This window comes from Emys orbicularis, chromosome 24, assembly GCF_028017835.1.
Source record: "Emys orbicularis isolate rEmyOrb1 chromosome 24, rEmyOrb1.hap1, whole genome shotgun sequence".
Classification (NCBI taxonomy): domain Eukaryota; kingdom Metazoa; phylum Chordata; order Testudines; family Emydidae; genus Emys; species Emys orbicularis.
This window is the reverse complement of record NC_088706.1, coordinates 7,886,487-7,902,917: the sequence shown is the minus strand read 5'-3', so window position 1 is coordinate 7,902,917 and position 16,431 is coordinate 7,886,487. Positions and strand designations below refer to the sequence as shown.

The 16,431-nt window shown below is 52.0% G+C and overlaps 1 protein-coding gene across 1 annotated transcript; it reads right to left on the bottom strand.

The window, feature by feature from the left end:
- Positions 1 to 4,494: 4,494 nt before the first annotated feature.
- On the bottom strand, positions 4,495 to 15,285 carry NRTN (neurturin). The gene is made up of 2 exons (XM_065422424.1): positions 15,057 to 15,285; positions 4,495 to 4,943 (listed from the first exon to the last, which is right to left on the bottom strand). Exons 1-2 carry the CDS (start codon positions 15,262 to 15,264, stop codon positions 4,495 to 4,497), a joined length of 657 nt encoding a protein of 218 aa, XP_065278496.1. The 5' UTR covers positions 15,265 to 15,285.
- Positions 15,286 to 16,431: the final 1,146 nt, after the last annotated feature.

The window sequence follows — 16,431 nt, the reverse complement described above, 5'->3', positions numbered from 1 at the left end:
GCCACAGGACTCTCTGTTACATTGGCTGTTGTCACTTGTGAACTAGCAGGCGCTTGGGTTAGCCAAGCCTGCTGCTGAAGAGACTTTAAGTACACCATGTTCGCATCCCCATTAGGGCATTAGACATGGTTTGTAAAGCTGGGTACAAGTGAAGCAAGGCATTGCGGTAAACAGCTGCCTTTTGCAAACTGACCGGCGGTTTTACATGTGTGTACAAATCCAACAGATGGACTTTATTCCCCTCTCCTCCTGCCAGTTTCTACATCTGGGCTCCTCTTTCAAAGGTGAGGGTAAAGTTTAGGATTCCAGAGCCCAGCAGCCTGCTTTTATATGGAAGCAGGGTGCAAGTGAGTCAAAGCCCGCTGAATGATGATGTTTATATTGCTTTGATACATCTCGGCTCCGTTCAGCTAAGAGCAGCTTTTGGATCCAATGCAAAAAAGCCTGACCTTTGGCAGGGGTCAGAGATCTATGCTCTTCACTCTCCACGTTACATTTTTCATGTCTTGCAGGAGATACACACAAGAAGTATTTGGGTTCCCATTCACATTACAGGCTGGGATTTTCAAAGTCAGGCTCCCAACTCCCCCTTGACATTTTTTTGGAGTCACGTGCCTAACTCCCCTTGTCTCATTTGCAAATCCCAGCCGTAGATGCTAATTATCTAGGCGAACAGGAAGGACGAAACACATTTTCCCTGACTGCTGTGAAAAAGAAACAAGAGGGACAGCTTCTGATCTCCGCTACTTTAATGTGGAGTGTCTTCTGATTTATAGCGGTTGTATCTGGGATCAAAGCCTGGCCCACCGTTGGGCAAAAGACAGGGAAGTCCATAACAATCAAAGAATTCCAGGCCTGTTGGCTTTTCATTGTCTTGGTGAATGCCCAGTACATGACACCAATGTTCTCCTTCTGTTTATCGTTTGCATTAGCTGGGAAAGGAGCCAAGAGGAGAAAACCAGCTACTCCACGCGACAAATATAGCCTGCTCAGAGACTGCAAAAGTCTGTAGTCTCATTTATTTCCCCACATAGTAATCAACACTGACCCGGCTGTAAACGCTAACCATAGACAGAAAGGGCCTGGTTCTTCTCTCACCCATGATACAAGCTACTCTACCCTATTGAAGCCAATGGGAATCACTTGTGTACGTGCCGTGGGAAGAACGGGGCCTGGGCTCTTTGGAGACAAGGAACTAACTAAGCAGCCAATCAGCACACACAGCTCACCACACTCTCGTACATTCGGCCAACTGGGTGCGAAGTCCTAAATCCAAGTCCTTCTAGGGTTCAGGCTCAGGTGATTGTGCTGAGTGTTTCCTGTTGCATGCAAAGGCCGCTGTAAGTTGGGTTCTTAAGATTCCTATGGATTTCAGCCCCATCTTACCTGCTGAGGTGCAAGCTCTAGGGTGGCCAGGTGCCTGGTTTTCGACTGGAAAGTCCGGTCGAAAAGGGGACCTGAGAGTGTTCGGTCAGATCTATTGACTGGACACTCAAAGTCCAGTTACTGGGAGCGGGGGAGGCAGGGACGCGTTGAGTCATCACCCACTCCAGCTCCTACTCAGCCGGGACCACCTCCTACCTGTGTTGGTCAGCTGTAGCTCCTAGCCCTGGCTCTGCAGGCGAGTCCCTCCTGACATGGGTGGGGGGGTTGGAGGGGAAAAGCAGCAAGCAACAGGCGGGAGGGGGAAGAGGTGGGGCAGGGGTGGGGCCTCGGGGGGAACAGGCGGGGCAGGGGAGCTGCCGGCACTCCTACTGGAGTGTCTGGTTTTTAAATATTATGAAGTTGGCAACCCTACATGCAGCTCCCGATGGACCTGTTGATTTCGACTGCTTCTGGACTGGGATCCGGCCTTTCTGATCTGCCATTGAACTTCTATTACAGCTCCAGCTAGGATGTTATTGCTCATATGTATCCTAAATTTATCGCTCTGGTCTTCCACTGTATCACAACCCAATGCATCCCTAGCCCTCAGACTAAAACGCCATCCTATGGAAACACCCATCTCTCATACTCCAGAGTGTTTCTAAACCATTTTACAAGGTGCACTGAGGACAACCTGGTCATGTGAGCTGACCCCAGCAACGGTGGAGGAAATGGAGAGTTGATCCAGTTACTGTAGGTTGGCATGAGCCTTAAGACAAAAAACTGATGAGAAGGAAGATGGGAAAGAGATCGTTCCAATGAGTGGGCAAACAAGAGGTGATTAGAATGGATCTGAAGGCCTACACCAGCTCTTGTGAGAAGGGAGGGTTTCTGCTGATCTCAGCAGGAATTGGATCAGGCCCTAAGGGGGGTGGAAACACCAAACGTTTGTCCATTAAAAAGCCGCATTTGAGGTAAAGTTGTGTATGAATGCCAGGGAACTCCTTTTCCTTTCAAAGGACGGCCCAGGCTGGAGCAGCCCCCCTCCCCCCCAATTTTTTGCACAGCCAAGTGGAAGTCTGGGCTCAACAGCCACCCCAGTCTTTGGGAAAGCGGAGCCCGAGGCTGGTATTTTCAAAGGCGTTTGATGCCCAAATCCCAATCAAAATGAACGGGAAGCCCCAAGGCAGCGTCAACACTCTCAGCCTTACTCGCTAATCATCCCCACTGCACAAAACTCAATGGCATTTGGGTGCCTAACTCCCTTAGGCGTGGCCTACAGACAGATTTTGTACTGGTATAACTATTTGGGTTAGGAGTGTGATTTTTAACCACTATAATTATACCAGTACAGCTCCTAGTGTGGACACAGTTATACTAGTATAAAAGTTGCTTTATAGTTTATTCTCCTTCCCTATACTAATATAAGCACCTTTATACCAGTATAAGCGTGTCCACACTAGGGAAGTTGGACCGTTTTAATTACACTGGTATAGTCAAAGCGACATGCCCTTGAAGTGCAGACAAGGCCTTAGACTCCTTTGCAAACCCAAGTCTTAGGCCAGGTCTACGCTACACGCTTACTTCAGGATAACTTCATCACTCAGGGATGTGAAAAATCCACAGTCCTGAGCAACGTAGTTCTACTGACAACCCCCCGTGTAGACAGACATCGCTACCGCCTCTCGCGGAGGTGGAATTATTAAGCCGACGGGAGAGCTCTCTGCCGTCAGCGTAGAGAGTCTTCACCGGAAGTTTGTAGTGTAGACCTGCCCTCGGTGTCTGATGAAGTCTGTAGACCATGCTGGAGCATAGGCACCAGTAACTCTATTACAGCAGTGTCCCTGCAAAGCTAGTCCAAGGAGAGGCATGATGGTGCATTTCAGCAGGATAGAAGCCTGCCAGATGGAAAGCAAAGGAGGTGCTCAAAGCAGTAGAAACATGGGAAATTCCTTCTCAACGATCACATTTCCCGACTACCTGAATGTAAATATGACTGATGCGTAACATTGAGATTTTCAAGGCTGCCTAGGAGATCAGAACACTCAGTTCCCATTAAAATTAAGGCAGCTTTGAAATTCTCATCACCCCCATGCCCCACGCCAATCCTCTTCCTCGCCCTCCCTCTGGTTAAAACCACCAACTGGACAGGTGTGTTAAGATCACTCTCCTGGCCCAGATCAATGGAATGGCTGGGGGTGGGGGGAGGGAAGCATCCAATAATTGTTCATTGACCTCACTAGAACGTTGGCGTAACAGCTGTGAAGGAATGATCGTATTCTGTATGTCTGCGATTGCCACCAATATTTATATCTATATCTCTCTATATATTCCTGTATATTTACAGAGCATGGATATACTGCATGTCTACAATAAAATAAGGGTAAGATATGATCTTAGGATATAAAAGAATATTTCTTGACCGTTCAGTCATTTATCCGCACCCAACAAGGTTCCATCCATGTGAACTCCACGTCCTGGTGCAGTTCTCTTTAGGCCGCAATCCGTCTCGGAGGGGAGCCTCTGAGAAGAGGCCTCAGTTTTCGTAGGACTAGGAATGTGGATGCCAATCAGACTCCTCCATTCCGATTGGATCGCAGTTCCGGAGCTGGCCGTCCAACTGCATCCAAAGACAAGGACGAGTGGCACCTTTTGGATTTGAAATACTTGGCCAGCAAAGCTTTCCTGCTCAATCCCTTCGTGCGAGGAATACAATAAAAGCGCATGTGGATGCCAGGCTGGCGTGACGGATGCCGGCATCCCTGAGGAAATCAGCAGGTGTTTCCTCCTTCCTCTCCATTCCCCAGCTCCTCCTCCTTAGAGCATCCCAATGCTCAGGGGCACCGGGCCGGTGGGGGGAGCGCGGAGGCACCTGTCAAAGTGTCGAAAGGCTCCTCGATTTCTCTCAAAGCACAACCCGGCAACAAGAGTTTCCCTGTTGCCCCTAGAGTCCAACCACAGAACTGAGGTAGACTTGGAAACAGTTGCCTTCTTGACTCTCTGAGCCTGGGTCCCCTCTTAGTTCCTTTCACTCTTGGAGCGCAGCAATATCCCTTTAGGCCCTCGCGCTCTTGGCTTTTGGGGCGCTGCCTTACCGACATCAACCTTCCCAGGTTCCCTTTCCCCGCTTCACACGCAGCCACATTCCTTGGCCGACAGCTCGTTGACGGTGTAGTAGCGGTTGTAAGTGTCCAGGAAGGAGACGTCGTCGTCGTACGCGAGAGGCCTGCAGCAAGGCCGGGCTCTGACCTTCTCCTTTTTGATCTTCTTCTTGAGCCTCATGTTCTTCAGGGAGAGGTCGTAGTTCCTGACGGCCGTCTCGCACGTGCCGCTGCAGTAGCGGAACAGCACGGTCTCGTCTGACTCATAGCCCAGGCCCAGCTCACTGACGCTCACCTCCAGCTCCTTCAGGGCGCAGGGTTTGTGACGGGCCCGGGCTCGCTTCATGCGGTTCCCAGGCTTGGGGAAGAGCGGCAGCTCGTGCCCCCCGGAGTTCATGGACTGGCTGTACCTCTCGACCAGCGTGGAGATCAGCTGTCGGATTTCCCCCTCCGTGTAGCTTTCAAACAAGGTACTGTCTGCAACAGAACAGGGACAGGGGTTAGCGAGCCAGGCAGCGGGGAACAGCAAGCACCAGCCCCGGGAGCTAGCCACCCAGATCTCAATGGAATCTGGCCACCTGACTCCTTTGATAATCCCAGCCCCGAATAGTTCTACGGACTGCGGGTAAACTTTCCAAAAATGCTTAAGTGACTTAGAAACCTAAGTCCCATTTACTTACAATGGGATTTAAGCTCCTAAATCACATAGGTTCCCCCCTCCTTCACGTCCCCAGGCTGCACGCACAAGCAGGAAAGAGCCTGTAAAAGGGACAGGAGAGAGTGATGGGCGTTAGGAAATCAAGGCTCCAATCATTTGCGAAGCCCCTCTGCAATGTTGACTACGTTCTACACAAATTTAAGCTTCCATTCAAGACACCAAATTACCTGCCTAGCATTTCCCCTTGTGAAGCAATTGGCCTGTGCAACGAAACAGGCGCGCTCCTGCCTGGTTAAGCCGCCTTGCGGAAAACGGGCCCCAGCCAAACTCCAGCACCATCAAAGGCTGACATTCACCCCTCTCCCCCACCCTGCTTGCTCCTTAGAGGTCAGATGGGCCCGCTTTATTTAGCAGAGCAGAGGCCTTATCTACACTAGGGCTGAAAAAATCACCAGTTCAAGTACTGTGGTTTAAGCACTAGTGCAAGTGGGGTTTGGGCCCTGCCTATCGTACAGTTTAACCCACGGAAGCCAGAACCCTGCCCTTCCCGGCGATTGTTTTGATGATCTAGTCCGGTCCCCTGCACAACGCAGGCCAGAGACTCTCCCACAGCGAGCCCTGTACCGAGCCCACCCGCCTGCCGTTGAACCGGGGCGTCTCCTTCAGAACGAGGCGCCCGCTTGAGAGGTCCAGTGCAGTCCGAGCCTGAGGGTGTTCTTAATCAGTTTGCAACACCACGTTGCGTGTAGCCCGGTTGGACGGGAGCGGGGAGTCCGCCCCTTTCGCGGGGCTGCAGGCGGACAGAGGTAACCCGTTTCATGCAGGAAAAGCCACCGCAAGGCAACAACTTTCATATGTCACCAGCCTGATGCCGGCTAGTGCCCCAGTCCACTTTGTTCTTACTGGAGTCCTTCCTAAGGGCTGAACGAATTCCTCCCAGCAGAATCCACCGGCACCTTGGCCTCTCTAACACGTGGTGAGCAATTAACCCGATGCTCGGTATTTATGGGGCCGCCGGCTTTTGCGGAGGCTGAGCTTTCGGATGTGTACAACCTCCCCGAATGCTTGCAAACAATCGCATGCCCAGAGCGGCTTACGGCGCGTACAGGCCCTGGGGGCGGGAGCGGGTTTGAGGGATGCACATTCCAATGACTGGTCTCAGCCAGCCAATAGCAGAAGCCGTTTGGAAAAGGGCCCGGCGTGAGTCATCCCATTAGCCTGTTGGGGGTGAAAGGGATGAAAAGTCAGCGGAGCTGGGCAGGAGGTTACGGAAGCCAGCTGCTCGGCATCAGCTTTGCCCCCCACCTTCCCAGTCCCTGGTGGCGGGGAGCGGGTTCACTGGGGCCAAGATCCATAGGTAGGGAAATGCTTTGCCTGGCACCGTGCCCTCTATCAGCCCCCCCGAGAATACAAGGCTGCATGAATTAAGGGCCCATTCCCCGCCACGAGGGTTTGTTGCAGGGACAGGATCTGCCCGGGGTCCTACAGCTCTGGGAGTCACATTGCTAGGCAGCCAGACGCCAGCGCAGCAGCGAATGCCCCGTATGCCGATTCGCCGCAGCTAGAGCTCATTGATCCAGTGGCTTGGGTGGGGCAGAACCCCGTTTCCATGGCCACAGGGGCCCCTCTATGTAAAATGGGTGAGATCGTTAAAAAAAAAAAAAATACGGGGATGAGTCAGGATTCAAGCGTCTTATTGAAACAGGATGAAAAATCTTTCAGCCTCAGAGCGAGAGGCTTTAACGACAGCTTTCCAGCTCAGCCCAAGGAGCCAAGCCGGCTCCAGATGGCACAGATGCTCTTCGCTTGGAGGATGTGGCCAGGGCCCAAGAGACAGGAATGCTTTCGGGGAGGCTGCCTTAGGCCTCGTCTACACTTGAAAGGATTGGCTGGTTGACCTATTCCAGTAACGCACCCTCCTCCCCCTGCCCCACCCCCTCAGCAAACTGCCAGTGCAGCATTTCCAAAGCGATCTCACTTTGTGTTGTGTTTCCATGGCTTTCCTTGAGCTAAGCACCAGGTGGTTGGGTAGGTGGTTGGGTAGGAGGCCTCCAGATGCTTTGGCCAATGCAACTAACCTTTGAGTTAATATTGTCCAGCATGGGGCTTGCCTTTATAGGACATGTGAACAGGGGCGGTGGGGGGGGGAGGGATAGCTCAGTGGTTTGAGCATTGGCCTGCTAAACCCAGGGTTGTGAGTTCAATCCTTGAGGGGGCCACTTAGGGATCTGGGGCAAAAATCAGTACTTGGTCCTGCTAGTGAAGGCAGGGGGCTGGACTCGATGGCCTTTCAAGGTCCCTTCCAGTTCTAGGAGATGGGATATCTCCATTAATAAATAAAAAAATAAAATAAATAAAAACCCTCCCAAAAATCGGGGGGGCAGGGGCCCCTGTCCCCTCTGTGGACCTGTCCCTGCCCCTCCTCTTCCCCCCCTCGAGGCCCCACCCCCAGCCAAGCCAGAGCGGGGCTGGGGAACCTGGGTAGGCCCCTCCACCTGCCCGAGGTGGGGGGTGGGGCCGAGAGCAGCCCCAAGCCCGCGTCCCCACCCCCTGGGCCCCCATCCAGGGCAGGTGGAGGGTCTGTGACTCCCCACAGCTGCCCAGGCTCCCTGGCCAGGCTCCAAATTTACTTTTTTTTTTTTTGGACTAGTGGCTGTCCTGCAAGCTAGAAACTGTTTGAGATTTCACCTTAGTCCAGTCCGTCCCAACACTTGAGCATGGATGAGTCCGATGCAGGGGAAGGATCCCCAGGCAAGTATGTAAATTCATTTCCCATTACCGTGATGGCGCCCCCTAACTGAGCAGGACACGGCTATCAACTTTCCATTAGTTTACTCGCTGCAGGAGACGTAGTGGTACCATGAAGAGGGGTAGAGCTGTTATCTGCTGTTCATGCCCCTCCAGAGTTAGGGTGTGTGTGGAGTGGTTTGTTTATGTACACGGGCATGCCCCTTAAATCCTGCTGAGAGAGCGCGATGAAACTTTCATGGAAGTCCTCTGCAATCCTCTCCCAAAGGTCTCCAGGTATGGCAGCCTTATTTCTTCCTCTGCAGTAGGACACATTCCCACGCCCGGCAGCAATTACTGCCAAGGGGCCTGCCAAAGCGAACGGGCTAGCAGCCTATGGGCCCAGATGGCTTTGGGACGCCAGCAACAGCTGTGGGAGGGGAGGGGACTTCTGAATCTTAACTTCCGCTTTCCATCATGACTCTACTGTCCATGGTACCTCTGTGCATTTCATCTGTAGCTGATGCCGTTGCGGCCTTGAGAGGTTCCCCCTCCACGCCCGCGGAGTGCCCGAGTCAGAGAAGGAGAAAGAAGAGGACTCGGGTTGAACTGTTCAGCGAGATTCTGCAAGCCAATGTTGCATCAGACCATGAACAGAGGGCCTGGCGGATGAATATAGCAGAGTGGATGCAGAAGGAAAGAACGGACAGGAGAAATGCCCATGAGGCCCAGCAGCAAAAGGAGAGGGAGATGCACCAGGACATAATGGGTCTTCTCCAGCAGCAAACGCAGAGGCTGCAGCCCCTTGTGGACCTACAGGTTCAATAATCCCAGGCTCGCTTTGGAGACCTCCATGGTCACTGCTCGCGACACCCTGCGACATTCCATGTGGCATCAGGGGCCACATCCCTACCGTACCCCTCTACACAGGGGGACATTAAGGAAAATCACAGCTTCACCTACGCTGACCTGGGAGATCCACAGTTGAAGTATGTGTAGCTAAAATGGACATGAACGCTCCTTCCCTTTCTTTAAGCTGTGTTCCAAAAAAAGAAAGTCCCTCCTTGTAGCTTTGTGAACAGTCCTGTCTCCTTAGAGATGCAGGCATCACGCACCTTCCCTGACCAGTCAACACTGATGCTGGTGAAGCATTCCTGGTGATCCACCAGTGCTTGCATAACCATAGAAAAATAGCCCTTTCTGATGCTGTCATCTGTGGCAAGGTGGTCTGGTGCCAAAATAGGGATTTGCGTCCCGTCTATTGATCCATTCGATAACCTCATTGCTGGAAATCCATCCCTTATGTCCTGCCCATTGCTGAAAGTCACAGTCCGGCGTAACGGGAGATGTCCCTGCACATCTGCATGACAACCACCCCCCCCGTGGATTTTCCAACTCCAAAATGATTTCCCACAGACGGGTAGCAATCTGCCATGGCAAGTCCCCACAGCGCGAGGGCCACTCACGTCTCCACTGTCAGTGCCACTCACGTCTCCACTGTCAGTGCCACTCTCACGTTGGTGTCCCTGGACTGGAGGGCTGGGGCGAGCTCGGTGCACAGATCCAGGAATGTGGCTCTGAGCATCCAAAAGTTCTGCAGCCGCTGGTCATCATCCCACGCCTGCATTCCGATGCGATCCCACCAGCCACTGTTTGTAGCTACTCTGTGAATGCCGCCAAAAACCTTCACTTGGTTCTCGCGGTGTTCCACAGCAATCCGCCCTCCAGGAATCATCGTGGTCCCCGCGACTCATCTTGTAGCTCTCAAATACTGGAGGATCACCAGGCCTGTGCTTGTCCTGGGGTTTTTCGCCTTTCCTGAGGTTTTTCACCTTCCTCTGCAGCATGGGGCACGGGTCACTTGCAGGTTTAAACTAGTGTCAATGGTGGATTCTCTAGAACTTGAGGTCTTTAAATCATGATTTGGGGACTTCAGTAACTCGACCAGAGGTTAGGGGTCTGTCGTCTGACCTCCAATATGCAGGAGGTCAGACGAGATAATCATGATGGTCCCTTCTCGCCTCAAAGTCTACGCATCTAACTCTCATGACAATAGTCCAGAGCAGTGCAGGCTCCCTGCTTCTGTCAGAGACGGTGGACAGTGACAAGTCCCATGCCGGTTTGTGGGATTTTCTGAATAGGCGTGAAAATTATGGGACGGAGATAGCATTCTGGGGTGGAGAAAGTTGCATGAGGGGACCTTGACGCTACAGTCCCAGTCACCCCTGCACGACCTGTTTCTGCCCCACCAGTGCACTGGATGGTGGTGAGTTGCACCCTGGGATACCGGCACGGCGCATCGAAACAAGCACTCCCGGTGATCACACGCAGCGCCGACACAAAGAGCCACATGTGCCCATGCTCAAGTGATATACTAACTTGAGTTGGCAAAAGTTTGTAATGTAGACATGCCCTGAGGTAACTACGTAACCGAGACAGTTACAGGCTTAATTGGAGGCAATTAACTTGTTATGGTGGAGATTGTTGACATTCGGGGGCAGAGACTGGGCTACTGAATTCATTAGCTCAATACAGGAAGAGAGAGAATTGGCAGGAAGTCAGGGGGGAGCTCGGAGAATGAGCTGGAGAAACTGCAGAATTGGAATTAATTTGCAAACTGGACCCCATTAAATTAGGCTCGAATAAAGATTGGGAGTGGATGGGTCATTACACAAAGTAAAACTATTTCCCCATGCTAATTTTCCCCCTACTGTTACTCACACCTTCTTGTCAACTGTTGGAAATGGGCCATCCTGATTATCACTACAAAAGTTTTTTTTCTCCTGCTGATAATAGCCCACCTTAATTGATTAGTCTCGTTAGAGTTGGTATGGCAACCCCCATCTTTTCATATATATATCTTCCTACTGTATTTTCCACTGCATGCATCCGATGAAGTGGGTTCTAGCCCAAATAAATGTGTTAGTCTCTAAGGTGCCACAAGGACTCCTTGTTCTTTTTGCTGATACAGACTAACACGGCTGCCGCTCTGAAACTGGGTGGAAGGTTCCTCCTCCTGACACATGCCTGTACTATGTTCTGCAATGCTGGGAATCTAGAGATTACAGATACACGTGGGGAAAAGAAACAGACTGTGTGTATATCGTGAATAAGAGACGGCACAAACGGGCCAGACCTGCAGCACACCAGGTAGCCGAGGGAGCAGCCCGTGACAAAAGCCTAAGCAAATCGCTGGGTGCCCGCGTTCACCCTGGCTGAGACGTAGCCTGGATGGGCAGGGATGTTCTCCTGAATGAAGCACTTCCACTGCTGAGCCACAAGGAAAAGGCTCCTTTAAAGGAATGTTGTCCCCACACCCTCATCCCGCCTTCCAGCTCCTTGGTTTGAAAAGATCAGGTCAATATCTCTTCCAAGCTAACTCCAATCCCGCTCCAGAGTTCTGCTGGAACTTCTCCTGCTCTCCACGCCCCTCACTTTGTCTTGTTTATTTTCCTATCAGACTTTCACCGCTTGCAGCAGCTCAGGCCACCACTCATTGCATGACACTTAAAAGTGCATGCTTAAAAAAAAAAAAATCAAACATTTGGTGAATAAATAAAACTAACTCCCGTTGCGTTCATGATTTCCAGATGCCGTGCACACAGCCACGTCGGAGACGCTGGGAGGAATCGCAGCTTCCTCCAGCCAAGGGGGAACGGGCAAGCGTGTGCTGCAGCGAACAGGTCAGGCTCAGCATGCTCCCACTCATGCAGGCGTCACAAGCAATCAAAGCACGGGGAAGAGGGCAGGGAGCAAAGAGATGTGGCACCGATCAACGGGGACCACAGCGCTTGGGTCTTGGGCAGCTGTACTGTAGCTAAAAAAGGGCCTGATTCTGATCTAATCAGCCAGGAACGACTCTGCTGGAATCAAAGGAGACGATTCCAATCTCACTGCAGCGTCACACTGGCGTAACTCAACAGAAGTCAATGGAGCGAGCCCTGATTTGTACAGCTGTAAGTGGGAGGAAAATCTGGCCCATAGGAGTTAAACTGATGTGAGTTCAGATCAGACCCAAAAGCTCTAACACCATTAAAGCCAGCTGTCACTCTGGATCAAACTATACACTAGGGCTACCATATTTGAACATTCAAAAAAGAGGACACTCCACGGGGAGGGGGGTATTTGCTTGCGCCCCCCCTGCCCCTGGCCCCGCCCCAACTCCACCCCTTCCCCGCCCCCATTCCAACCCTTTCCCCAAAGTCCCCGCCCCAACTCCGCCCCCTCCCTGCCCCATTGGACCCCTTCCCCAAATCCCCTCCCCGGCCCCGCCTCCTCCCCTGAGCGCGCCGCGTTCCCCCTCCTCCCCCTCCCTCCCAGCCACACGAAACAGCTGTCTCGCGGCGCAAGTGCTGGGAGCTAGGGGGGAAAAGCGGGCACTCTCTCGAATGATCAACATTCACTCTCTTTCTCTTTGGGGAAAAATAATAATGGCAAAATCCCGGATGTTTTTAGATATTTAAAAATTCCTCCGGGACAGCGATTTAAGAACCAAAAAGCCGGACATGTCCGGGAAAATACGGACGTATGGTAACCCTACTATACACTGTAACAAGCCTAGGCTATTCTGTCTTCAGTGCAAACTCTCTGGGCCTGACTCTCATCTTACTTCAATAAGATCACAACCTAATCCTCAGAGCAGACGGCATCTAACCCTTCCAGACACCGACCTCAATTCAGAGCTGGGGTGTAAGAAGCAGGAAGAAGGCATAAAGGGCAGCAAAAAGGTGTATCTGTGACCCAAAGGTTATCGCCCCCGCAAACTTCATGACCCTGCTCCAAAGCATGGACATGCCAGAACTCTGCAAAGAAACAGCTGAAAAGTCTCTTTAATGTTACCAACATGACCTGACTTTCCCTTTGCCTCATGCTTGGAAAGGGCTGAATCATTTTCAATGAAACTAACCAAACTAATTCAGCCGGCGGCTGAGAGCAAGAATGGAATATTTCAGCCACAACGGTTAAAGTCTGGCAAAGTTATAACCAGCGGAAAACAGGGGCCGTCTGATAACGGGATGCACGAGGCCACCCTTGACTCTCAGCATTGCCACTAACTTTCTCTTTTTACTTTCGTCTCCTCTAGCACCTTTCAGCCAGCTCTCCACCATTCGTGGACCCACACAGACCCCCTGCGAGAGACACACGCAGAGAACACACCAAGGCTGCCCCTCACATCTGGGCCAAACTTGCTGTAGACTCCTGCACCTCCCTGTCCTCCTTCAAGGTTGGATATTAGGAAACACTATTTCACTAGGAGGGTGGTGAAGCACTGGAATGGGTGACCTAGGGAGGTGGTGGAATCTCCATCCTTAGAAGTTTTTAAGGTCAGGCTTGACAAAGCCCTGGTTGGGATGATTTAGTTGGGGATTGGTCCTGCTTTGAGCAGGGGGTTGGACTAGATGACCTCCTGAGGTCTCTTCCAACCCTAATCTTCTATGATTCTAAATCCCTCCTTAAATCTCTCCTCAACTGAGATGCCTACAAAAAACTTTACAACGGCCAGGCTGCTGATGTGCTGAGACACTGCCCATCGTGACCAACCCTGTCTCATTGTTTCCTTGTGCTACCCCGTCTGTCTGTATCCCTCTGTTGCCTCTTGTCTTAGACGGTGAACTCTCTGGGGCACAGAGGGTCTTTTTGTTCTGTGTCTGGGCACCGCCTGGCACAATGGGGTTGTGGGGCCTAATTAGAACTTCTCTAGGTGCTACAGTAATACAATAAATAATATTTTCATCGGCAGAGTCAGGAGCAGACCCGGCCATCCCCTGCTCTCGCCACCAGACCGTACTCCCTCTCAAGCAAAGGCGTAATTAACCCACTTAGAATTCATCGAGGACCTAGCAACCTCAGCCTGAACAAAAAGTGGTAAACACCAGAGGTCAGGACCAGAATTTCATTGCTCTTCCAAAGGGCAGCAGCCACCTCACAAACACCATCCCGGGGCACTGGCTCAGCGCCTCCTGCCAGTGCTCCTGGAAAGACCACCTCTCAAAGTACCCACCAACTCCGACTACGCTTTAGGGAGCAGAGCACAGCTGGCTACAGCTGCCGGCCCACGGCCCTGGCTCTAAAGACAGCGGGCTGGGTTCGATCTTGTTTTTAGTCACATGCTGTCCATCGTATGCGGAATACGCAAAACCACATGCTGTCACACCATGGATAAGGAGGCCTCGGGTAAAGCAGAAGAGGAACAAAACCCCTTGTCTGGAGGGGTCAGTCTTGGATGAGCTGAGAACACAATGATCCCTGCTGCTGAATTGGCTTGAGAACCTAGTGGTGGCCCAGCTCAGACACTCAGGATCTGTCTACGCTGCAATGGAAGCCCTGGGTTAGTAGAACTTGAGTTAACAGGCCCTGGGTTTGTTAACCTAGGACTTGAGCGTCTACACTCATTTGTAACCCCAGGTTAGGAATTGTTGAACCCTGGCTCCCAAGTTGGGGTTCCAGCATCTACACTGCATTATGCAGGCATGAGTCCAACCAGCCATATCCCAGACTTCCTAGCGCCCTCCCAAAATGTGCCCGCTCGAGCCAGTTGTTCGTGATGCAGTGTGGGAAAACTTGACTGCCCAGAGGACAAAGAAAGTCAGCTTGTGGGACTGTAGGATACAGCAAAACCTCAGAGTTACAAACACCAGAGTTAAGAACTGACCAGTCAACCACCACACCTCATTTGGAACCAGAAGTACACAATCAGACAGCAGCAGAGACCAAAAATAAAAAAAAAGCAAATACAGTACAGGGCTGTGCTAAAGGGAAACTACTAAAAAGGATAAAGGGAAAGCAGCATTTTTCTCCTGCGTAGTAAAGTTTCAAAGCTGAATTAAGTCAAGGTTCAGTTGAAAACTTTTGAAAGAACCATCGTAACGTTTTGTTCCGAGTTACGAACCGTCTTCATTCCCGCGGCGTTCGTAACTCTGAGGTTCGACTCTATTTTTGGAGGACTCGGAGCACAAGTCCAGTGGGGCTGCATCTACACTGCAGAACAATAAGGCTTGAACCCTGGGTCTTGGCTTGGCTCAGGCTCAGACCCTCCAGGGTACGTCTACACTGCAATAAAACCCCATTGCCTAGCTGTAGCTCACCATTATCCCACCCGTTCCATGTATACCAGGGCCCGGGGAAGAAACGCTCTCCCCCAGCAGTGCCAGTGGAGGAGATGGCTCTGAGCAGATGGAGTCAAGGCAAAGCATGCTATAGCTTACATTGAGAGATCAGCGGGTCACGGTGCTCCAGCGATCGCGGGGATCTCCGCTGACCTACAGGCAAGGCAGAAGAGGAGGCTGACCTTGACGGCGAGGAAGGGAAGGGGCTGTATTTCCGGCTTCCGTTGAGCATGTCTCTACAAACTAAAATGGACAACATGGAACTGAGGAGCATCGAGGCAATGGCTGCAAACTTCCATACCTTCATCTTAGAGCAAGTCAGAACATTGAAACTCTGCAAAACAGGCAAAACAAATATCCTTATTACAAAGCCTCTCCCCCGGCCCCCAACACCTCCCCGCGGACAGGTCCCCTGTAATAACGGTCGTGCCGGGGGCTTCTGAGCCACCTTCCCTGGGGATCTCAGAGCAATCACACGCATTCCTTCGGTCGGACTCACCCCCCTCCCTCGGGTCAGTATCATCCTCATCCCTATTTTATAATGGGAAACTGAGGCACGGAGAGGGGACGTGACTCGCCCAGAGCCCAGCAGCGAGTCAGAACCCAGGCATCCCGATTCGCAGCCCCAAGCTCTCAACAACGGACCTCATGCGTGCCATCACTTTCCCATCACGGGAGCAGGCCGCTCTGCTTGTGGGACAGAGGACATTTACAGAGACTCAGCCATGAGGAGCAGATTGTACCAGGCGCTAGCGAGGGCGGACGGGGGAAAGGAGGGCACACGAACGCACGTATGTGCCCTGGGAAGGGGTTAGGGGCCAGGACACAGGCACTGCTCGGCTGCCCAGTGCGAGAAGGTCGTGCAGAGGTGGTGCAACGCACACGCTTTCTGTGTGCCAGGCGCCCCCTCCTCACCACCAGCAAGCAGAGCCACCCGGATGCAGGCGGAATCTCAGCTGCACCTTTCAAAAGGCAGATCTCCCTGGTGCTCCCCCAGAGGAATTCTGGATGAGGCGAGAAGGATTCTACCTGGGATTGCAGGTGATGGATCATTTCCCATGCCGGGCAATGCACAGTCTAGCCTGATGGGTTTAAATCCCTTTAAAAAAAAAAATAGAACCGGGGCCAGCATGTTTCACCTCCAGATAAATATCCATAATTCAGTACCAAAAAACCCCAGTCCAGCCAGAACAGCAAGGATGTGAGTGCTGAGTAGGGTTGCTAAATCTGATCACTACCTCCGGAACAAGATGGGTTCAGAAGCTGCTGCCAACAACCACCCACGGAAGCAATTCGCACTTCACTTCTTTTCCAAAGACCTTTTGCCTGATCCTTCCTTTGCTCTGAGCCTCGGGGAGTCGCTTACTCCAGCGCAAAGCAAATGCCATTCGGAGCCAGTAGCACTTCACGCCCGCTTTGCCCTGGTCTAATGAGGAGAGAAAGTCTTCCGAGCCCGGCCCCTTTACAGCAGTGA